Source organism: Nematocida parisii (assembly GCF_000250985.1).
Source record: "Nematocida parisii ERTm1 unplaced genomic scaffold supercont1.4, whole genome shotgun sequence".
NCBI lineage: Eukaryota > Fungi > Microsporidia > Nematocida > Nematocida parisii.
Window position 1 is genome coordinate 349,442 of NW_013524649.1, and position 22,210 is coordinate 371,651.

General features: G+C 34.2%; 12 protein-coding genes across 12 annotated transcripts; 8 read left to right on the forward strand and 4 right to left on the reverse strand.

Annotated features, from left to right (window-relative positions):
* Positions 1–970: 970 nt before the first annotated feature.
* NEPG_01785 (ribonucleoside-diphosphate reductase large subunit) lies at positions 971–3,355 on the reverse strand (the record flags this gene model as incomplete). The annotated part of the gene is made up of 1 exon (XM_013204159.1): positions 971–3,355. The coding sequence occupies one exon, from the start codon at positions 3,353–3,355 to the stop codon at positions 995–997; it is 2,361 nt and encodes a 786-aa protein (XP_013059613.1). The 3' UTR covers positions 971–994.
* A 43-nt stretch (positions 3,356–3,398) lies between these two features.
* NEPG_01786 (uncharacterized protein) lies at positions 3,399–3,850 on the forward strand (the record flags this gene model as incomplete). The annotated part of the gene is made up of 1 exon (XM_013204160.1): positions 3,399–3,850. The coding sequence occupies one exon, from the start codon at positions 3,399–3,401 to the stop codon at positions 3,831–3,833; it is 435 nt and encodes a 144-aa protein (XP_013059614.1). The 3' UTR covers positions 3,834–3,850.
* Positions 3,851–3,917: 67 nt separating this feature from the next.
* NEPG_01787 (uncharacterized protein) lies at positions 3,918–4,578 on the reverse strand (the record flags this gene model as incomplete). Its single annotated transcript, XM_013204161.1, has 1 exon — positions 3,918–4,578. The coding sequence occupies one exon, from the start codon at positions 4,576–4,578 to the stop codon at positions 3,964–3,966; it is 615 nt and encodes a 204-aa protein (XP_013059615.1). The 3' UTR covers positions 3,918–3,963.
* Positions 4,579–4,608: 30 nt separating this feature from the next.
* NEPG_01788 (uncharacterized protein) lies at positions 4,609–5,455 on the forward strand (the record flags this gene model as incomplete). The annotated part of the gene is made up of 1 exon (XM_013204162.1): positions 4,609–5,455. One exon carries the CDS (start codon positions 4,609–4,611, stop codon positions 5,335–5,337), a length of 729 nt encoding a protein of 242 aa, XP_013059616.1. The 3' UTR covers positions 5,338–5,455.
* A 100-nt stretch (positions 5,456–5,555) lies between these two features.
* NEPG_01789 (N2,N2-dimethylguanosine tRNA methyltransferase) lies at positions 5,556–7,041 on the forward strand (the record flags this gene model as incomplete). The annotated part of the gene is made up of 1 exon (XM_013204163.1): positions 5,556–7,041. One exon carries the CDS (start codon positions 5,556–5,558, stop codon positions 7,029–7,031), a length of 1,476 nt encoding a protein of 491 aa, XP_013059617.1. The 3' UTR covers positions 7,032–7,041.
* Positions 7,042–7,097: 56 nt separating this feature from the next.
* NEPG_01790 (uncharacterized protein) lies at positions 7,098–8,515 on the forward strand (the record flags this gene model as incomplete). The annotated part of the gene is made up of 1 exon (XM_013204164.1): positions 7,098–8,515. The coding sequence occupies one exon, from the start codon at positions 7,098–7,100 to the stop codon at positions 8,493–8,495; it is 1,398 nt and encodes a 465-aa protein (XP_013059618.1). The 3' UTR covers positions 8,496–8,515.
* A 367-nt stretch (positions 8,516–8,882) lies between these two features.
* Positions 8,883–11,580, reverse strand: NEPG_01791 (uncharacterized protein; the record flags this gene model as incomplete). The annotated part of the gene is made up of 1 exon (XM_013204165.1): positions 8,883–11,580. The coding sequence occupies one exon, from the start codon at positions 11,578–11,580 to the stop codon at positions 9,022–9,024; it is 2,559 nt and encodes an 852-aa protein (XP_013059619.1). The 3' UTR covers positions 8,883–9,021.
* A 1,014-nt stretch (positions 11,581–12,594) lies between these two features.
* Positions 12,595–12,762, forward strand: NEPG_01792 (uncharacterized protein; the record flags this gene model as incomplete). Its single annotated transcript, XM_013204166.1, has 1 exon — positions 12,595–12,762. The coding sequence occupies one exon, from the start codon at positions 12,595–12,597 to the stop codon at positions 12,760–12,762; it is 168 nt and encodes a 55-aa protein (XP_013059620.1).
* Positions 12,763–15,078: 2,316 nt separating this feature from the next.
* NEPG_01793 (uncharacterized protein) lies at positions 15,079–15,940 on the forward strand (the record flags this gene model as incomplete). Its single annotated transcript, XM_013204167.1, has 1 exon — positions 15,079–15,940. The coding sequence occupies one exon, from the start codon at positions 15,079–15,081 to the stop codon at positions 15,835–15,837; it is 759 nt and encodes a 252-aa protein (XP_013059621.1). The 3' UTR covers positions 15,838–15,940.
* Positions 15,941–16,421: 481 nt separating this feature from the next.
* Positions 16,422–19,358, reverse strand: NEPG_01794 (uncharacterized protein; the record flags this gene model as incomplete). Its single annotated transcript, XM_013204168.1, has 1 exon — positions 16,422–19,358. The coding sequence occupies one exon, from the start codon at positions 19,356–19,358 to the stop codon at positions 16,452–16,454; it is 2,907 nt and encodes a 968-aa protein (XP_013059622.1). The 3' UTR covers positions 16,422–16,451.
* A 38-nt stretch (positions 19,359–19,396) lies between these two features.
* NEPG_01795 (uncharacterized protein) lies at positions 19,397–19,927 on the forward strand (the record flags this gene model as incomplete). The annotated part of the gene is made up of 1 exon (XM_013204169.1): positions 19,397–19,927. The coding sequence occupies one exon, from the start codon at positions 19,397–19,399 to the stop codon at positions 19,925–19,927; it is 531 nt and encodes a 176-aa protein (XP_013059623.1).
* Positions 19,928–20,000: 73 nt separating this feature from the next.
* NEPG_01796 (uncharacterized protein) lies at positions 20,001–22,133 on the forward strand (the record flags this gene model as incomplete). Its single annotated transcript, XM_013204170.1, has 1 exon — positions 20,001–22,133. The coding sequence occupies one exon, from the start codon at positions 20,001–20,003 to the stop codon at positions 22,089–22,091; it is 2,091 nt and encodes a 696-aa protein (XP_013059624.1). The 3' UTR covers positions 22,092–22,133.
* Positions 22,134–22,210: the final 77 nt, after the last annotated feature.

The window sequence follows — 22,210 nt, forward strand, 5'->3', positions numbered from 1 at the left end:
CAAATATTTTGTTTTGATTTATGATATTCCACATATAGCTCTTTTATTCCTGAAGTACTTTCTGTAAATGAATAACTGCTAGAGTTTGTAATATTTCCATGGTTTTGAGTTGCTCCCTTGAATTGTATTTTTAATAGTCCCAGTTTAATTAACAGTGTCATTGTATTTTTACTTAAAAGAGTTTCATTCCGCTTCCCAGATAATATATAAAAAATATGATTTCCTATACATCTTCCATGGCATGAAATGTTTACTAAAACTTCCCTTTCTGGAATAATTGGATTTCCTGGCTGTATAGTAAATAATGCAATTTCTGTCCTTTTTGTTTCTTTTATAATATACTTCTTTGGAATTATCTGATATACATCTGAGCTCATTATATTCACATCAGCCCCACTGTCTAATTTACATAATACGTCCACTGGACCAATATTTAATAAGACTGACCATATGTCATTATTGCTTATTGTACTTTTTGATACTTCTTCTAATGTACTTCCTTCTTTCTTTATCTTGCTGTAAAGTATGCAATCTTTTGTCTCCTTATATGGGACTTGACTTATTTTATTGTTCTTATTTTTTCTGGTAATTCGGGTGGGTTTGTCCTCCTTTGCATCTTTTTGATTATTTCTACTTTCTCTTTTAATAAACACCATTTGACAAATCTAAAAAATTATTTCTTTGACATTCCTTATATATTTTTAATTTTCAAATTCAAAATGTCTAAGCTTAAATTAATAGACTATAGACAGAAATCAGTTCAGAATTTTTATAGATCTTCCTATAGTAATATGGTTAATTAAAGCCAATTTGCATATTTTATACTTGTATGTATAAAAATTACACAGTGATACGTCGACTATGCATTATTAAAATAAAAATAGAAGAACTCTATGACTAATCCATTATAAATCACAAGTACGATTTATTAGTAAATTCTATAATAAATTATGACTAAACAATAGAAATTTCACGTAATAATTCATTTTATTAATTAACTTCCACAGCTTAAGCAGTCTCCATCAAGGGAGCATGTGGCAGGAGCTGGTGCAGATTCCTTCTGTAAGTATTCCTGTGCCTGCTGTTTGTCTACGGTGAACTTAATTGCGGCCTGGGATGGTTTGGTTCTCAAATAATAAGTTCCTGTTTTAAGTCCCTTTTTCCATCCGTAGAAGTGCATGCTTGTTAGTTGGGCAAAGGTTGGTGTAGAAATGTGAATATTCATGGACTGACTTTGGTCAACATACGCACCTCTGTCTGCTGCCTGATCAATTACAGCTTTCTGCTTTATTTCCCAAACAGTTTTGTACAACTGTTTGATACTATCCGGTATGCTGGGAATGTTTTGAATTGATCCTTCATGTTCAATAATAATGTTCTTCATCTCTGGTCCCCACAGGCCTAAATCTGCTAGATTCTTTACCAAGTGAGAATTCACAATTTGGAATTCTCCTGAGAGTGTTCTTCTAGTGTATATATTACTGGTGAATCCTTCAAAGCACTCATTAAATCCAAGAATTTGGGAGGTTGAGGCAGTTGGCATGAGAGCCACTAGCAAACTATTTCTTACACCGTGGGCAGCGATCTTCTTTTTAAGGCCGGCCCAGTCCCATCGGTTAGAAGGCTGGACACCCCACATATCATACTGCAGTATTCCCTTGCTCACAGGACTGCCTGCGTATGACTCGTATGGGCCGTACTTCTGTGCTAGTTCATTTGATGCCTCAAGCGCACCAAAGTAAATGGTTTCAAATATTGCTTTGTTTAACTCTGCTGCTTCCTTGCTCTCAAATGGATACCCCAGGAGAATGTACACATCTGCTAGACCCTGTACACCCATTCCTATAGGGCGGTGCTTCATATTAGAATTCTTAGCTTGTTCTAATGGGTATTTGTTTACATCAATGATTTTGTTCAGGTTTTTAGCTACTATTTTTGCGACCTCCTTTAGCTTATTGAAGTTAAACTCATTGTTTTCAATGTATGTTGGAAGTGCAAGTGATGCCAGGTTACACACTGCAATTTCATTTGGGTCTGTGTACTCAACAATCTCAGCACACAAGTTACTTCCCTTGATCACTCCAAGATTCTTCTGGTTGCTCTTTCTGTTACAGCTGTCTTTATAGAGAATGTACGGTACGCCTGTTTCAATCTCTGCCTCAAGAATTGCCTTCCACAGCTTTCTTGCTGGAACCACCTTCTTCTCAACTCTCTCCTCTTTTTCGTACTGTACATACAGTTCTTCAAATTCATCTCCGTACTTCTCATGCAGGCCTTTTGCCATATTAGGACAAAATAGCGCCCAGTCGCCGTCTTCTTCAACTCTCTTCATAAATAAGTCAGGTACCCATAGTCCTAAGAACAAATTTCTTGCCCTCATTTCTTCCTTACCCGTATTCTTCCTCAAATCTAAAAAGTCAAATATGTCTCTGTGCCATGGCTCAATATACACAACAATTGATCCAGGCCTCTTATTACCTCCCTGGTCAACATACTTTGATGTGGCATCAAACACCCTCAGCATAGGAATTATCCCATTCGAATGACCAAAGGTTCCCTTAATGTATGAGCCAGTGCCCCTAATGTTGTGGATGTTCACACCAATCCCTCCTGCATGCTTTGATATCACTGCGCACTGCTTAAGCGTATTGTATATTCCATCAATTGAGTCACTCTGCATGGCCAATAAAAAGCAGCTGGACAGCTGTGGTGAAATGGTTCCACTGTTGAAAAGAGTAGGCGTAGCATGTATAAAGTGCTTGGTAGACATAAGCTCATAGGTTTGTATAACAGATTCAATGTCATTCTCATGGATTCCCACACTCACTCTCATCCATAAATACTGCGGCCTTTCTATAATTACATTGTTTGACTTTAGAAGGTACGAGCGCTTCAGTGTCTTAATTCCAAAGTAAGAAAATTCAAAGTCTCTCTCGTCTTTAATGGCGCTGTCCAATCTCTCTCGGTTCTTCAGAATTATATCAAGTATCTTCTCTGAAATTATCTCTGTTTTAAGATCTGTTCCATATATGATTGAATTAGACAACTTCATCATTGCCTCAGAAAATTTACTTGGTGTGCTCTTCTGAAGAAATGATGCTTCTATCCGCCCTGCTAGTAAAGAGTAATGAGGATGGCTTGTTGTCATATCTGCAGCTGTCTCTGCCGCAAGTACTCCCAATTCCTCTGTGGTCATATCATCACACACACCCATGGTTATTTTCTCTGCCAGCTCATTCACTTTAATAAATGTAGAATCAAGCCCACTTGCCATTCCTTTTAAATATTCTAGGAGTATATCCTGGCTGTATTCCACTCTATTCCCTTTTTTCAAGATAGTTCTCTCTCTTGACATTCTGACTAGGGATAAAAATAATTTCACTTTCTTAAGCTTATTTATGATACACGAGTGGTACGAGACAAGAGAAGAGGCCAAAATTATTATCTATCCGATATCAGAAGATGTAAAAACGGTTGTAAGGACAGGGGAAATTCTTTCTATAAACATGCTATCTAGTACTTATACCATAAGAATAATCCATGAATATACTGTAGAGGGATACAGACGGGCCAATGACCAATTGGAAATAACACTAAAGAAGCCGTTCAGTAAAAAATGGACTAAATTAGACTCTGTGCCTGTTATGTCATTTGAAAAACAGAAAGAGATAAAAACAGACAAAGAAACTCTATCGAATGATCCTGTGATGAATATGTTTATGGAGGTGTACGCGAATGCATCAGATGACATAAAAAGGGAAATGAACAAGTCATTCTATGAATCATCTGGCACAGAGCTAAGAACGCATCGTAAGACAGATAAAGATGAGTAAAAAACAGTTAAACCAGTAAAAATTAGTAAAATTAGTAAAATAACAATTTCATTTACATATTTTTAATCCGCTTATCTATGGATTTATTCGGTATTAAGTATGCTCGGTGATATTCTGTCATTAATTACTTTTATGAGAGTGGATCAATTGCTGCTATAACAATATCTGTGTTTACTCTGGATATAATTGAAAAATGCGGCTCAGTGACTGTTTTAAGCAGACCATTCGCTTGCCTTGGTATTAGAAATACTATTCTTTTTATCATTGTAAGAAGACGGGGCGTAACTGTAACTCTCTCTGTCGGGGGCTTTGGTGAGTCTTTTATTATGGTGACAATGTCATTTGAGTCAATTGTCGGTGATTCTGGAAATATTGAAGCAATATGGCCATCATTTCCTATTCCTAAGAACGCTAAGTCCACCTTTGCATTCTGAAGTAATTCTTTGTATTCCTTTACCATTTCTTCTTCAGGCAGGGATGTGTTGTAAGCATGGACAGACCCCACGCCCTGTAAGAACCCTTCTGCTGTTTTAAAATTACTCTGCTCATCGGTTAGGGGGACAAGTCTTTCATCTGCAAAAAAAACAGTCCACTCTTTCTTATCCAGCTGGCTAATTGTAGCGGACTCAAGTATTCTTAGGATTGACCCGCCGGATATCATTAGTGTAAGTGGTTTCTCTGTGTACTTTACTAATTCTTCATACGCTACTAATTCCAGACTGGATACGCATAACTTTGTTTTCATAAATACAAGGAAGAGACAGATATTTTTTTAATGTCCAGTCCGGATCCAGAACAGACGTATTTAGATATTTCAGTAGACCTAGTGCCAAATGAGCCGGCAGAAATAGAACAGCCATGTGTGGCCTGTGGCAATGCAGGATTGCTCAGACTGCTAATAGTACCAGACATGTTCTTCCCAGATTCTCTTATTAGCACATTTACATGTAGAGTGTGCCCCTTTAGAAATAAACAAATGGACGAGATGAATCAGTCTAATAAAGGGGTTAGAATATCCTGTTACTTAGACAAGCCAGAGGACTTGAAGAGATACTTAATTATACCGTCTAAAGCGAAAGTTTCCTTTGAGTCTGGGTTAGATGGGGTGACATATACCCACCAGGAAGACAGTGTTTCAACAGTTGAATCTCTTATTAGAAGCATTTTTGAAAAGCTTCTGTCAATATCAACGCTACCAGAGAGCAGACTAACAAAAGAAGAACTCTTGGAATTAGAAGAGTACTCTGGAGTAGCCACATTCTTACAGGACTCAATGGATAATTTAAACATGACACTGTCAATTGATGATCCAAAAGGAGTGGCAAGAGTCATGCCAATTGGTGCTAACATGCAAAGAAGTACAAAGAGCGTTCCACTGGACTATTATAGAGATGGAATTGTTGAAATAGAGGAGTATGATTTAGAGCCAGAAAACTCTGGAGAAAATAAAACTGCAGAAGACTTAGTTGAAGAAACATCACACGAGAGTACCAGCCCAGAATAAATTTAGATTAGGATTATTTCAGGATATACCGCCTACCCTACACCAGATATTCTAAATATTAAGTAATTATTAATGAATATATCCAGGAAAACCCAAAGAAAATAAGAATAAATTAAATTACAGAAATAATTTACAAATAGCAGTTTGTACAGCTGTTAAAATAACTCTCCATTTTTAATATTTATGCGTAGAGAGAATATTTTTCACTTTTATTCCAGATGGATAAAGAAACTGCAAGTACCCAAAAAATTGAAGAGGGCGGTGTGATAATCGAAGGAGGGGCATTTTACAACCCAGCCCAGAAATTCAACAGAACCCTTACGATAAAGGTCATAAATAATTTCATTAGGGCAACTTCTAAAGAAGGGGTGTCTCTTCTTGAGTGTATGTCAGCCACTGGGCTTAGAGGCATACGGTATGCAAAAGAACTAGAGGGGTCTAATAAAATAGTAATGAATGATATATCCTCAGCAGCATGTGAGAGTATAATAAATAACTGTGCCAAGAATGGAATAGGTGCAGGAATAAACCAGGAAATCGCAACAGGCACCACAACAGTAGAAATAAGAAACGAAGACTGTAGATCACTTATGCTAAACAGAAAGAGAGAGTTTGATGTAATTGATATTGATCCATTTGGCACGTGCTCTCCGTATATTGAAACTGCATTAGAGGGGCTTAAAGAAGGAGGACTTCTTTGTGTTACATCAACGGACACAAAGGTGCTCTGTGATAAGCCGCCTGAGTCGTGCTATAAGTACTATGGCTCTGTTTCTATGAACAATTCGTATTCGCATGAAATAGCAGTGCGAATAGTGCTGTCATACATTTCCAGAGTAGCTGCTAAGTCTGGTAAGTTTATTGAGCCGCTAGTTAGTCTTTCAATGGACTTTTTCATTCGGGTATTCATTCGGGTCAGTAGCAGTAAGCAGCAGTCTAACTATTCCCTCTTAAAAAATAAGAACTATTTCATGTGCACTTGCTTAAATAGAGAAGTACTTCCAATTCTAAAGAAAGAGGAGAATAAAGACGTGTTTAGGCACCAGAAATTGCCTGTATGCACTGTATGCAGACTCTGTAAGAGACAATTTGGTATATATGGACCATTCTGGGATGGGCCGCTGCATAATAAAGACTTTTTAGTCGGAGTTATAGATTCTATAGATGAGTCAGACATACAGAGCAAGACTGGTGGGGTTAAAGAAACAGCACACACTTTGCCACAAATAAACAGAAGAATTCATGGGATGCTGTGCATGGCGCGAGATGAAATAGATGAAATGTTCTATTATTCAATTCCAACAATTGCTTCTGTTCTGTCATTCCCTGTGCCGCCCCTTCCCATGATTATTTCTTTCCTACACAGAAATAACATAACAGTTTCTTTAACGCACTGCAAGCCAAATGCAATTAAAACAAGCGGCGAGATAGAGTATGTATACTTAGCAGTTATATTATACTATGAAAGAATAAAGCCAGAGATATATGCTGTATATAATGACAGACTAACAGGAAAAAGACAGGACATTGACAAAAATACGCATAACTTAATGATGTATTTAGATGAGTATAAAAGAAATAAGAGCATTATTATAGACTTTACAGTAGAATCGCGCTCAGCTGACATAACATCAAGAAAGTATCTTAAATTCCAAGACAAGTCTGGTTTAGGATGGGGGCCAATGAAGAAGTAATAAAAAGCATAGATAATAATAAGTCAAAGGAAAAAGTATTTAAATGAGTTTTTTTTAGATGTACAAATGAATAAAAGGAAATATGGGGACGGCGGGCCATTAGTAAAAGAGAAGGAGGCAGTAAGCGCAGACAGGTCAGAAAGAATATATGAAATAATGACAAAGAATGCGCGAATGCTTCGAGAGCAGGAGCTACTGCTGATTACAAACAAAATACCATATGGGGAGTATTTATGCCGGTATTATGAGGTTTGGCTCAAGGACAAAATATCAAATGGTCTTTTAGAGTGTGTATGGTATGCAGAAAAGGACTTATGGATGCTTTCGTCATACATGGACTCTTTTATGGAGTTTAGAGATTTTATATCTCACTACCAGATGAGCATACGCCTAGAAACCCAGAACAAAGGGCAGCTATTGCAGACAGAGCTATTTGATAAAATTAAAGGGGAGACAGTAGACAGCTCGCCTATAATTATCATTAAAGGCATTGGTGAGCGGGTTTCCATTAGAGCTCTTATAGCAGAGATTGAAAAAAGAGCAGAGGTGAGCGAGTGGGCTATGTCTCAGTCTGGAGGCGCACCAGAGGGTTTCCAAAAGAGTATCTACATCCGAACAGAGATGGACCTTACTGGATTTAAGCAGGCGGTGCAAAGTGCACTTCCAGAAGAAGCAGTTATAACTGTGCATTATCTTCCAACCACCACTATGAGCAGGGCAGTAAAGGAGGTAGGCTGTCAGTTCATGGACAAATATGCAATACTTGAAACAGAAAGACAAGCAAAGAACATTCTTCAAAAAATGTCCGAGTTATTCGGAGTACCCGATGTGTATAAAACGGTCTCTGCAATGGAAGGCAAAGTAAATCCAGAGGAGATAGGAGACCTTTACATACTAGCACTTAGAAAAGTGTTTAATTTTTGTTACTACTGTGGAATAAAGTATGATAATCCGTATGAAATGGCATTTAAGTGCGGCCTATTCCACCTAAGAAATAATAGTGTGTTAGACGAGTCTAGTCCAGAAGACTTCCAAAAACAAATCAGCCACTTTGAAATAGATCGCATGAATTACTTACAGAATATACCAAAAACAATTGATGTGCATACTTTTTGCACTGATGCAAAAGAGAAGGGAGAGATTGAGTGTAGGTTCTGTGAGAAGAAATTTGAGTCCATCGAATTTTTTGAAAAGCATCTGGAAAGAAAAAAGCACAAAGCGTATGAAATGAGCATTAAGCTACACAATGACTTCCTCCCGTGCATTAATGTTCTAAATTACCAGCTTATTAATGAAATTGAAAAAAGGCACTTGAAAATACCATTTGAGGTCTATGAATATATGTGTGCAAATAATAATGCAGCAACAGAGGAGATCGATTACACACATCTGGACAAAAAGTATCCAGTACTATATGCGAATAAGCCAATTTCTATTGAGGAGTTCGGAGAGCACGAGTTATAAATAAGAATTATTAATCCAGAATAAATCTATGCATTATTTGTATTTATCTTTTTATATAACCCGAATAGTATAATTAATTTAGTATACACAGAAAATACAAAAAGTATTATTTCTGGCTATTTCATAGTATACATAACATAGATGTAAAGGATTACTCATAAATTTTAAGATATGTGGTGTTTTGTCTGTTTCGGGTTATAATAATTTGATAAATAGCCCAACCGCAAATATTTACACTATTTAAATACATTGTATAGCTATAAATCATCACTCTAGATGTATTTTATATATAGACTGTGTAATAGACAACTATAGGGGATAAAAATAGATAATAATTAAATATTTTTATTAAGAGATAGCAGAGTATCTATAATACTAATTTGTTTTATCTGGGTATGTATTTTATCGTATTTGTATGTGTTTTATTTATAGGAATATCCGGTATAGAATATCTTAAATACTTTAGTGCTTTATATAGCAGCTTACCTAGAGTAGTCATAGTAGATAGTTGTTTTTATATTTTAGTTTAGTCACTGTCATTTTCCGCGTATGCTTTGGCGTTATCTTCTATTATAGTAAGTTTTAACATATCTACTTTATCTCTCTGCAGCAATAATTCTTCTGAAGAGCTTTCTTCTTCAGAACTAAATTCAAAGAAATCGCTATCTTCTTCATTTGTTATGCTTTCAAGATTGCATATATTACTTATTGTGCTGATAATTTTATTTCTTATGCAAATGTTAACATACTCCTGGGTAATTAGTTTTATATGCAATTTTATTATTTCCATATAACTACCAGGAAACAAATTAGAGCCAAACGCGGGATCAACTATAGGAGCATTCATATGTAGCATTCCCAGCCGAATCTCCATATTCTTTATATCTGAATTGAATGTTAGAAGTAGCTTAATTAGTGACTCGAAGTAGTTATTATACGCAATTTCATCGGATAATTTCGGGATTTCTGCGCTTTCTGGGACAGATTTATTTAATTGGGGGGTTTCTGCTTTCTCCAGCTGGCTATATTGCTTAGAAGTCGTTGCACAAATACTTAATGAACTATTCACACTATCCAACGGAATATTTGTCGAGTTGCTTATATAACTTGCTAGCTTATCTGCTACCTTTAATACTTTTCTTTGGAATATATCAGCGTCCATGTTGCTATTTGGTTGAAACAGTTTGTTTTCCTTAAACATATCCCAGGAAATATCACTTTTATTTTTGTATACATCAAATATGTACAATGCACTTAGCATCGTTTCCATAGAATTATACATTTTTTCTTTGTTGTTTGTGCTATTTGATGGATTGCTCTGCTCCATTATATAACTATCCTCTCTCATAGCAAATATCATATCTATCAGTACATGTATTGTGTTATTAAGTTGAGTTTTTTTGTTATTAACTTCTTCCTTTAATGTGGTAACATTCACACTCCCTACAGAAAATGGAGCTTTTACTGATGACTGCACAGGAGATCCAAGATTTTCATCTTTTTCATACTGATTTATAATCTGTATTAATTTATTATAGCAATTTATATAATTCTTTGTGTTATGCACTGAATACCTGTTGAATATTAGCAATTCTATATCATCCCCTATTGAATACACCAATTCAGAATCTTCTGCTAATATTCTTGTTTCAAGTAGCTTTTTTAATGCATTTGCGGTGTTTATATTATTTATGTTTTCATGTTTTTTTATAGTTTTTTCTATTTCTTGTATTTTATTATTTATATTTTCTGTGTTAGTGCTCAAATTCAAGATTTTTGTGCCATTTAAATCCTTTAAAAATTGATTTTCTAGATTTTCCTTCACCTCTTTTACTATACTTTTTGGCATCTCATCCTTTAGAATTATACCATTAAACATATTTATAATGCGTTTAATACATTTATGCTTTGATTCAATCTCAGTAATCTCATTTAGTGCTTCATCAATATACGTTTGTATTTTTGTACTTGTTGATATATCATACGGCATAGGCTCCTTGGATATTAATTCGTATATTGAAAGTACATGCCTTTCAAATTTTATGTTTATATTGGATATGGCATATTTGTATTTCGTGTATATTTTATCAATGTTATATAGAAATTTTTGGATATCTGGTATGTTATTCACTATAGCATAATAATTAAGTTTTTCATACGGCAATAAAGTCATTTCAATTAAACTTTCATATTGTTTTAAATCCTCCCATTCATTAATTATTTTTAGTAATGATTTATGCTTTACAATAAAACTCTTAATCTGTATCAGTGATATAAAAATATGATTTAACAAATATTCAAATTTAAGATGTCTTATGTGAAATAGACTTTTTGGTGTCAAAATGTGTTCAAAGTTATCTAAGGTCGTATCTAATATTGTTTTTGAATTTTGTTCAAAAATCTTTGCGTTGTATTGGTTCTTTATTTCATTATACGCCTCTTTTATTTCATTTAAATTATTTTTTGTGTATACTGAATACGTATATATGGTAGATTCTATATTTCTGTGCTCTTGTAGTATTACACCTTTAAATATTGTATTTGCCGTTAGAATTGCATTTCTTATTTGGTACAATGGTGGATTTGTTCCATCTTTTTTATCCTGTATGTATAATTTGTTGAATTCAATTCTGTTCCTTTTGTTTTTAATCTCATGCTTTTTTTTTACCAAGCTCTGCTTTATTTCTCTTAGTGTGAATTTTTTGTCAATTAATAATTCTATTCTAGCCAGATCCTTTAGTATAATCCCCTGCCTAATTATAAAATAATCAAAGAATGAAGGCTTTTTTGTTGGAAATATGTCTAACTGTATAAAGGAACTGTATTTACATTCATTCTCATTATAGTGATTTAGGTTATTTATCTGCAATAGATCCATATCCAGTGAGTAATCAATATATGACTCTGTTAGAACATTTTGTATTGCTGTGTTATAACATATGACTTCTCTTGTTGCTGTAGTATCTAACCAAGAGTTAGAACGTATTAAATCCACATTAGATGGATTTGTATTCTGTTGTATATTTTTGGTTGATACACTCATAATTATTGAGATTATCCATGTAACAATCTTATCTATCCTCATTTATAAAAGAAAATAAAACTTAAAGATATTTATATTCTATTTTTGATATTTAATATTGATTAAATAATAGACTTACTTAGAAATATTCAATTGCCATGAAATATTCATCTTCTTATTAGGGTATACTTATGCTGGTATTAAATCAGAATTTTATTATTTTTTAGTGTATGTTGTGTATTATAATTACTTCTTATGAAATAGTTGGAATATAAACATTTGTATTTATGTACTTTAAATGCTCATATAAAGAGCTTTATTATTTGATTTATGCTGTCATAATATGTTAAGCATTTCTTATGTTAATTCTAATTAGTGTTTCCATGCTTCAACATAAATTATTTAAATATAATTTACTAGTAGTATTGTATTAACTATACTGTCTTATTATGCATTTTATTGTATAAATAATAAATTGTATAATAATTTAAATATTCAAGTGCAATAATGAGTAATCCTATAATAATAGCCTGAAAAGAGAAGAATGTGGTAATAAATATTAAACCCGGTAATAACGAGGACAAACACTACACAGAAAAAGAATAGACGCAGAAAGATGAGAATGCAAAAAGCACTAGTAATGATGAGAAGGTAGGAAAATACCAATGCTGTTAAACAGAATACAAAGAATACGATGTTAAAGAGGTAAAAAGCACTAAAAACAATGAAGAGATAGAAAGTGGCAAAAATGATGAAAATATGCAACGCATTAAAGATGTTAAGTCTGATGATTTTTCGGCGTGTGTTTGTGTACTTTCTGCGCAGAAATAGTATTTACTCAGCAATCAGAAAGGGTTCTGGTACAAATACGTGATATTTTGGAATTATACGATGAAAAAGTAATATTACAACAGCAAAGAGATTGAAAATTCTAACCGCTGGAATAAACATGTCAAAGAATTTAAATTTATCGGCTCTTTATGATAGATAGAGTAAAAGAAATAGCGGACTGTGTGAAAAAAGAAGAAGAGTCTGAAAAGTAAATCTATAGGATTGTATAGAATATGAATTAAAGCGATGTTTGAAAATTATGCGAATGCAAAAGCATTTACTGTTTCTACAGAACATAGTGTTGGAGGCGACTGGAGTATCTGGTTAGGATTATTATTTACTGCCACACATATTAAAGAGTTCAACCTTAACAAACTTCAAAGGGAAATATTAATTTCAGAAAAAAATACCTAGTAGGTTGGAGAAAAATCAATTGGAAGGAAAGCGAGTACTCAATACATAATCAATTACTCGGATACAGTGTTGACCAGAATTTTATTGAAAGCCTAAAAAAGTCTAAGTGTTAGAATTCTCTTAAATACAAAACACATAAAATCACTCAAAAATAAATATTTCTGAATTATTTATATTTCAGATTATTTGCAATAATTAAATACTTCTAAGAATAAAAAAATGTAAATTATTTATTTATTCTGTGTACACTTCTATAATAATAATGCAAATACAAAAAACAAAATATATTTCGGGCTATATCGGGATATACTGCTAATAATTAATTATACATATGTAAGCTAGTAAGATATATTTAATTTTCCATTGGTTCTTCGGGTTATATAAGCTTAAACATTTGAATATTATGTATTCTATTGATTTTGTATTAATAAGTGAGTGTCTTTCACTAATATTATAATAATAAATTATAATATGGCATAAACCAACAAATATATTTATATAACTCGAAGTGACCCAATGATTATAAATGGTTTATTACACATTTAAATAGAGTAATACTATAACAGCACTATTAATATATAGTTTATGTAGATATTTAATTATTTATGGTGTGAAATATATTTATACCACAAAAATAAAAAATATTTTAATTCTCATAGGATATGGTAAATATAGATAATAGAAGGAATCCCAGAAACACAGATAGTAAAACAAAGAAAAAACCAGCAAGGGAGCTCACAGAAGGCATTTTAAAAGAAACAAATATTAGAGATCCAGTGTCTTTATACAAATTATTTGTTACAGATAAGGTCTTATCACATATTGTAGAAGCAACAAATATGTATGCACAGTGTTGTAGCATGCATAATTCGTCTGTAGAGCATTTTATGTGCAATGACAATTGGGATTCTTTAACAGTGGAAGAACTGCGTATATTTTTATTTTATCACCAGATAAAGGACATATTATTATATAACAACATTAAAGACATGTGGTGCACAGAGAATATTATAATTAAAGGCCTGACTAAAAAAATAACAAAAACCAGATATTATTCCATACTTAATCACTTATACTTTAATACTGTAAAGGAAAGCATCGGTTCAGACACTGATCCTGCTATAAAAATAACTAAAGTTATACACATGATTACTCGAAATTTTAAAAGAGCAGTTAAAGTAGGACATGTTATTTCTATAGATGAGAGCGTACTAACAAAAGATGGCAAAATTATTATAGACCACTCAACAGATGGAAAGTGCATACCGCACAGAGTGGACGTATTTAAAATGTGCTCAAAGGATGGATATACATTTGACTGGGGGAGTTTTAGTTAGTGCACAGAGCGCATGTATTGACATAGACAAAATTAATCATGTAATAAACAAACTACTCTCTGGTTTGCTGTATAAAAAAAAGAGAGTATACACTGGTAGTAGAATAACAAATTTTATATTAGCAAATACTCTTCTGGCACAGTCTACATATTTATGTGGTAAGGTAGTAGCAAATGCGGAGTATTTACCAACAGACAGACAGTATTTACAGAAAAAGGGTGATTATGTTACACTGTCAAATTTAACAGGGATAAAACTATTTAAATGGACAAACAACTATACGAGGTTTATGCTGAGTACATTCAAAGAACACAGGGGCCGAGTAGTAAATATTTATAACAACAGCAATAATATTGATGTGGGTGAAGACTATGACAAGTCGACTCAGGGCATTTCCTTGACAGACCATATAGAGACATTTTACAACAGTACGCATAAAATTAGCAAGTGGTACAGGACAGTTATACTGCATCTGATGTGTAACACAGCCATTTCCAATGCTTGGTATATTTATAGAACATTTACCACGGGGAGTATGACGCTGCTTGAGTTTAAAATATGTCTTGTAGAAGATGCACTTGGTATAGAAATGCAGTTAGACATTGATTTTACTAAAGATCATATAAATATGTGGGAAAAGTACTTTAGTACCTGGCTAGCAGATGAGTAAAACTAGCACATGAGAGTGCAGATGTATAATAATCTAGAGAAAGCATTGGTCAATGATATCTCAGAAACAAATGCATATTAATATATCCTTTTATTTACAGAAATATACTCCAAAAAGCTTTAAATCCATTATAGCTATTTTAGGGCTACATAGAATCTACTAGTGACGTATAAATAAGTAAGCAATGAATTTCAAGCAAATATATAATATTCTGTTGGAGTTTCCTAATTAGGAATGTAATTTACCCAATGCGTATAAATTGTAAATGTACTTTTTATAGGTATTATACAAATTACAAATACTAAAAACATGTACATAGGAAAATACAGTTTGTATAGGCTTGAAAGGCAGTTTAGGTATACTTATCTGCTTATTAGAAATTTGTTTGTATACAGAATACATAAGAAATCAGTGGTATCAACGCTTTTAGACATATTTTATAATATTCTAGTGGCAATTAGTATACTTACAGCCATGGAGTCTCTTATATTTTTCTTCTTTGGATCTTTGCCCATCTACTCATTTTCAGAGGTGTATTACAGAATGCGGCCAAACGCATTCCATGCATTTGATAAGAGTGTTAAACAAACCTTGTTTTTTACAACTGTCTTATTCTGCGTATTATTTGAGATTTTTGTGCAGTTTTCTGTCTTTTACAGGCTGGTGCTAGGATACTTTGCTGCTGTTTCTGATGGATCGGTTTTAAATTACATTGGAGGCGCGTTATTTTATTCCATATTAATAGGATCCAGTTTTTTATTACATGACATAATTATGTCTTATATGGCAGACGCACTAGATTTAATAAAAATCAAAACACTCACAGGAAAGATAGTTATTGGGTGCATTATTACTGGTTTAGTACTCCTTATGGACAGAGAGTGTAGGCTCGTCTATAAAACAATGCAAAAACGAAAAAAAAGAACTTTCTCTCTCCTGTTCTATATGGTGACACTTATTATATGCATTATTATGATGCTTATTTGGTTCGGCATCGACTTGGGAATTCCTATGTTCAGTTATATGCTAAGAAATATTAAAAGCGAAGTAAAAAACGTTCTTAGCTAGAGATTCTAAACATTTCCATATTTATAATTTTAACGGCCGTTAATGCTTATTTACACACACATATGAAAATATTCTAAGGGATATAAACCCATTTTAAATAAATGCATTACACTATAAAAGTATATATAATCCAAAATATTAAAAAATTTATTATTCAGTGGGGATGATAGAGAAGAGTTATTTTATTAAACACTAAGAAAGCGAACTAAAATCATATAGAAGTTCATAAAAACAGGCAGTATTAACAGAAATACTATATAGTCAACTGATATTTCGTATGATTTAGAAATCTATAGAGTATACATATAAATAGGAATATTGCAGGGCATGAGTACATATAGCAGAAAATATAAAGCGGTGTAAGCGACTTATTATATTATTTTAAATGTGTAGATAGTGTTGGTTTTGGATAGTGAGATCCAGAATGTCAAATAAAATGTTGATGTTTGGAGTGTCAAAATATGTGAGTGACAGCTTTTGTGATTGGAAGTCGTCTATATAAGGACGACATGGATTCAATGAAAAACAGGTTTTCGTATGTCTAAGTCTTTAAGGAAAAAACAGCTGATAGAATATCGTATATTACTGATTTATTAGTGATTCTGTATTTATGGCTATAGTGATATAGAGAGTGAGGTAATTTTATCCGGTTCACTAGAAAGAATTACTTTTTTATTTGCATGGGATTTCACTTCCATTATTGGGAATAGGTCTTCTTTAGCAAATACTTGAATTTCATTTTTCTCGCTGGGTGAACTATTTCTGTGCACATGAACTAAAGCACTAATTACATTGTCATCTATCAATTCCATTCTATATATACTTCCTGTTTCTGTGAGTATAAATAAAGTATCAGACCGGTTTATTAGGGATAGAGAAGTCTTTTCTATGCCAATGACTCCAGAGGGAAGAGAAAATGATAGAACTACATGCATCCTTGTGTTTTCTTTTCTCTTAAGCAAAATAATCGACCCACTGGTTTCATGTGCATATCCTATAACAAAGTACTTGTCATTAAGCATTCGAACTACTTTGTGTCTACTTTTTACTCTGTCCACATACACCAGTGGAGATTTTTCTAACCGGACAGTGCCTCTGTCTAAAATAATTCTGTGCAGTATGATATGGAACAAAACATATTCTACCAGATATCCATCGCGTACTTCATACCTTCCCGCGCCATTACTGTATGTATGCAAAGTATTCTTACCAACTGGTGTAAGCCTAAACTTGTGCATTCTGAGCAGTATAACTCCAACAGTAGTGCAGCAGCATAAAATACCTTTGTGTACAGAAATTCCAGTGATAGAAGATTCGATTGGTGCACTTTCTATCTGTGATATTGCATTTTTCTTTATCTTCAGTGTAAGTATTTCGGACCTGTCTTCTTTATTTATTGCTAAGTATAGTCTATTTCCTATTCCTATGCAGTGTGTTGAGTAGACTTTATTATACGATACACTGTGGATGCATCCGTTGCTGTTGTATAGAGAGACTTTAATAGAGGATTCATTGGAAAGCACAGTTTCTTTAACTAGTGCGGTACTTTTACTAATTATCACTCTATATTTCTTTATATTAATAGCATCAACTATGTCATTGTCTTTAATACAGCCATTTCTAACTACACTCTTTTTACTGTATACTGGACAGTTTACTAGCTTGTAAATAGCAATATAATGTTTATCTAGATTCTTGTTATATCTGTATACTTGGTACTCATTACTGTCTGTGTCAATGCAGCTAATCCCATGTTTATTTCTACTGTCAATTAGCTGAGCATTAACTGTACTGCGGCATGTATCTAACAAAATACTGTTACTATCTGTGATGATCAAAATTTTATCTTCTAAATATGAAATGCCTTTAATAACAGCTGTGCCGATTCGTATATTCTGGGTCTTTGTGCTGTCATTATGAATATACCATAAACTTCCATTGTACTTATGCAATAAATACTCTTCAGCACTAATGGGCACAACTGTGCTCCCTGCTATTGGAATTGAGTGCTGTTTAGTCACCTCCAAGTTGTTATTTATGTGAATTACAGTTGACTCATTTTCATCACCAATTACAACTGTTTCTTTATAAATTCGCAAAGAGATTGGATTATATTCACCAATGCATTGGGACATTCCGCTCTCTGCATTGGCTAGATAAATTCCTTTTGTGGTAGAACATACTAACAGATTATTATGCATGTCTGCAAAGAAAACTTCTCCCAGGCATGCCTGCGTGTGGTTTTTATTGGTTTCAGATGATATGCCACTATCCCCACAGAACAGACATACGCCACTTGTTTTATTTTCTTTATACGCAGAAAGTACTCCAGACTTATTTAAGTAGTAAATAGATGCATTACTAACTGAGCACATAATAATATCCTGTGAAAAAACAACAGATTCATTTCTAAATCTTTTATCTATTATGTTAAGTCTATCTATATACCTCACAACAGAGTATACTCCATTACTTAAGATCTGAACAGGCTTCTCCTCTATTTCCAGCTTATTAGTATATTCTTTGTATTTCTGCGTAAGTTCTTCTAGCCTAATGCTTTTACTGCGCTGTGTCAGTAGCTGTATGCGCCCACATCCCCCACTGCTTTGTATTTTCATGCCAGTCAATTTATATCCCTTTTTCAGTGCAGTCACGCCTGTATTTGTTTTAACTATATGTGAAATATTATTCTTAATATCCACTACACATATATCTCCAATTTTATTATACAAATACAAATGTTCTCTTATGCATAATATTCCCTCAGATATAATTCCAGGCTTGATGTAATTTACAACTAAAAACTGGTCTATATCTATATAGCACAGTTCATTAGTTAGTAGACTCAGCACGCATACATTATTCAGAATTATACCTGTCCGAACCACCTGTGCATTAAAACACATACTATGCGTGATAGAACTTGAATTGTGCAAAGAAATCTTATCTGGCTCTATTAAAAGCATGCTCTTGTTCAAAAGACTGTATATCATATGCACACTACTTGGCACTGAAAACTGCGCCACTTCCTCCAACCCGTTTCTTACGCTGATTGTTCTAATAACATTCTGGTTGTGTGAGCTAAGAAGCAGCACAAATTCATTAGAGTGTGTATAGCACAGATCCATACAAAGTATCTTATGACCATACGGAACATACCTAAAGGTTTCTTCACTCTGCACATCATAAACTATTACTTCATTCTCAGACAGGATAAATATTTTATTATCCCTAAAATACCCATTTTTTACTGGTATATCGCACAAATCAAATACGGATGAACTCATCTCATATGAAGACCCTGTGCCAGGTTTGACTTTGTAAATATCCTTCTCTGTCAATGCGTATATAACACACCCATCAGACACTGCCCATTTAATATTACAGGGCAGCTTTATTTGTCTCTGTGTTTCAACAAATTCTATCACATTTTCATGCACAAAATATAAAGAATTATTCTGCACACCACAGCATGTAAGCATCTGAGAGACATTCGCCTGTTCAAGGAAGAGACCAGCCATAAATATTTAAAAAAACTTTACGGAAAAAGTTAGTTTAAATGGAAGTTTCTTGCATTGTAGAAAAAGTCAGAGAAGTAGACCAACCAGAAGATTCCCTTCTATCCATTAGGTACTCCAACCATATAAACGCAATATATTCAATATCACACCATGACTCGTCTGTGCCAGAGGTGGAAATAGAGTCATTAGAAAATCTGGCAAGTGTTGAAACCGCATTAGAGAAGATTCTTTCCTGTGTAATAAGACCGCACGAAAGATTTTCGTATAAATTTCACATTCATATTTTATCAATATCTGGCAGTATATTTAACATATACACGGATTTAGTCGCAGGTCTAACTGTTTTAATGGTATCTCTGGGAATTGAGCTGACAGACACTCTTATATCGTATACGAAAGAATATTCTGAAGGCTTTATCTGGGTGTGCAAGAAATATTTTACAAATGAAGTGGCATGCATAAAACTGTCAGAGGCCGCAGTAGCAGATAGTTTAGAAAGCGCAACTGAGCACATTCCAGTGGATGAGTTAGAAGAGCTTAAATATTTATGCGGGTCTGTGGGTGTTTAATAATAGTTTTATAACAGGCAGGGCACAGAAATATAAACATATCTTGGTTTGTTTTCATTCCTTTTTTAATTTAATGGGACAGGAAAAGCAGAGCTGGCTTAGAAATGTATTTGATTCAGAGTACTTTGTATTCTGGATGGCACTAACATGTCTTTCACGGTACAAGGAGAAGGAAATACATCAATACTTATGCTATAAAATATACCAGACTAAAAGAGAAGAGGCAGTGTTGTACTATCCGCAGTTGTTCCATCTAATGCTGGCTGAGGATGGGCAGTTATGGAATAGGCCAATATTCCGGCTGTTGTACAAAATATCAAGAAGCAATAGGCATTTTATGTCCGCCCTAGCAATGTATTCAGTCTCAGTATCTGATTCATACAGGATAGACCAGGAGAAGGAAAAAACAAAGTACCGGATATGTTTGGAATTTGCCAGGATTATATCGCATGTTAGTTATCCCTGTGTGAAGCCCAGGCACCACATAACAAAAGAGACGCTTTACACAAAGTATCTAAGAATGACATACGGCTCAAAGGTTGGCATGTCACCAAGTGCAGCGCATATGCTAAGCCAGCAGAAGCAGTTTTACTCCCTGCCAGAGAGTCCTACAAGAAAGAAAAAAGAGCTTGAATATTCTGTAAAGTCTGCCATTGCCTCTTTGCTATCTGGGATTGCTGCGGTGTCAGACACCGTCCAGCATAAGTATTTAGTAGACGTATCTTTGTGCAACAGAGTGTACCACAAAAAGCGGATTATATATAAAAACCAGGCAGAGAAAATAGAAGGAATAATAGCAAAGAACTCAAAAGAAAACAGTTTTATAGAGAGGCTGAATACTATTTCGACCTCACTTATTTCAATTCCACGGCACATGCGAGAGCAGGCATTTATTACAGAAATAAACCTGCTAAACCTATACCTGCCAGATAAAATATGTCTTTCTATGTTCTGTCCAGGGAGTTCGCACACTTCTATACTAAGCATATCAGCAGAGCTTTCTAAAACACTAGACTCAGCCACGAGAGCACCTTTTATGCTGGTGTACGAGGCTGCAAATGAGTCTTCGTGGGTGAATAGAAGTAAGCCTGCTGGCTCTTTGATGTCCTACGAGAAGTACTCTGGGGATACTAAAGACAAGAAGCAGGAAACAAAGGAAAGAGTATTTAAAACTGCAATAAAAATACTTGGTGGGCTAAAAGAGCTAGACTCTAGTTCGCATGTAGACATGGACATTCTTTCGATAAAAACAAGAGTTATAAAGAAGATATACAGCATGCACACTCCGCAGTACACCACACCTACAAATACCAAGTATGTGGATGAGTGGTCAGCAGCGGTTAATGAAGTGAAGAAGAAGTCTATCTATCGAGAGATGGACGGGTGGAGAATGAACTCACTTATTATCAAAACTGGGTCAGATATGAAACAGGAGCAACTGGCCTCCCAGATACTTGGTGTTATAGAAAGTATATGGAAGCAAGAAAAAACAGGACTGTTCCTAAACGCGTATAAAACAATGGTCACTGGAAGAGATTCTGGTATAATCGAAACAATACAAGGCGCAAAGTCGATACATCAGATTAAAAAGCATCTTAAAGAACGCGGAGCTGCCCAGAATATTATGGAGTATTTTATAGAAAACTGGAAGGACAAGATAGATGAGGCACGAGAAACGTTTTTTAAGAGTCTGGTGGCATACTCTTTAGTCTCTTACATATTGCAGATAAAGGACCGGCATAATGGAAACATTTTAATTGGAAGCAAGGGAGAACTCTTCCACATTGATTTTGGGTTTGTTCTGGGGTCGCACCCAGGATTCTATTCTGTAGAGTCTGCCCCGTTTAAGTTTTCTATTGAGTATGCAGAGGTAGCAGGAGAGGAAAGAATGAGCAGATTCAAAAGTGAGTTTCTGAAAGGATTTTTATCACTGCGAAAGAATATGGACCACATAATAATATTGGTAGAAAGTGTTGCAAAGTCCGGAGGGATTCTTTCCATCACACAGAATTCTGTGTACACTCTCCGAGAAAGGTTCCAGCCAGGCCTTACCATACAAGAGTTCTCAGAGAATGTTTCTGATATAGTGGACAAAGGAATGAAAAATGTGTTTACTGATATATACGATTCACTGCAGTACTACACTCAAGGGTATTGTAAATAGATCCATGCACGTGCGCTGAACAAAGTGGTTAATAAATTAAGCACCATTAGAGATCTATGCTATAAAAAACTTTCACTTTTTAAGAATTATAAGATTTAAAAACGGGGTTGGTAAGCTTA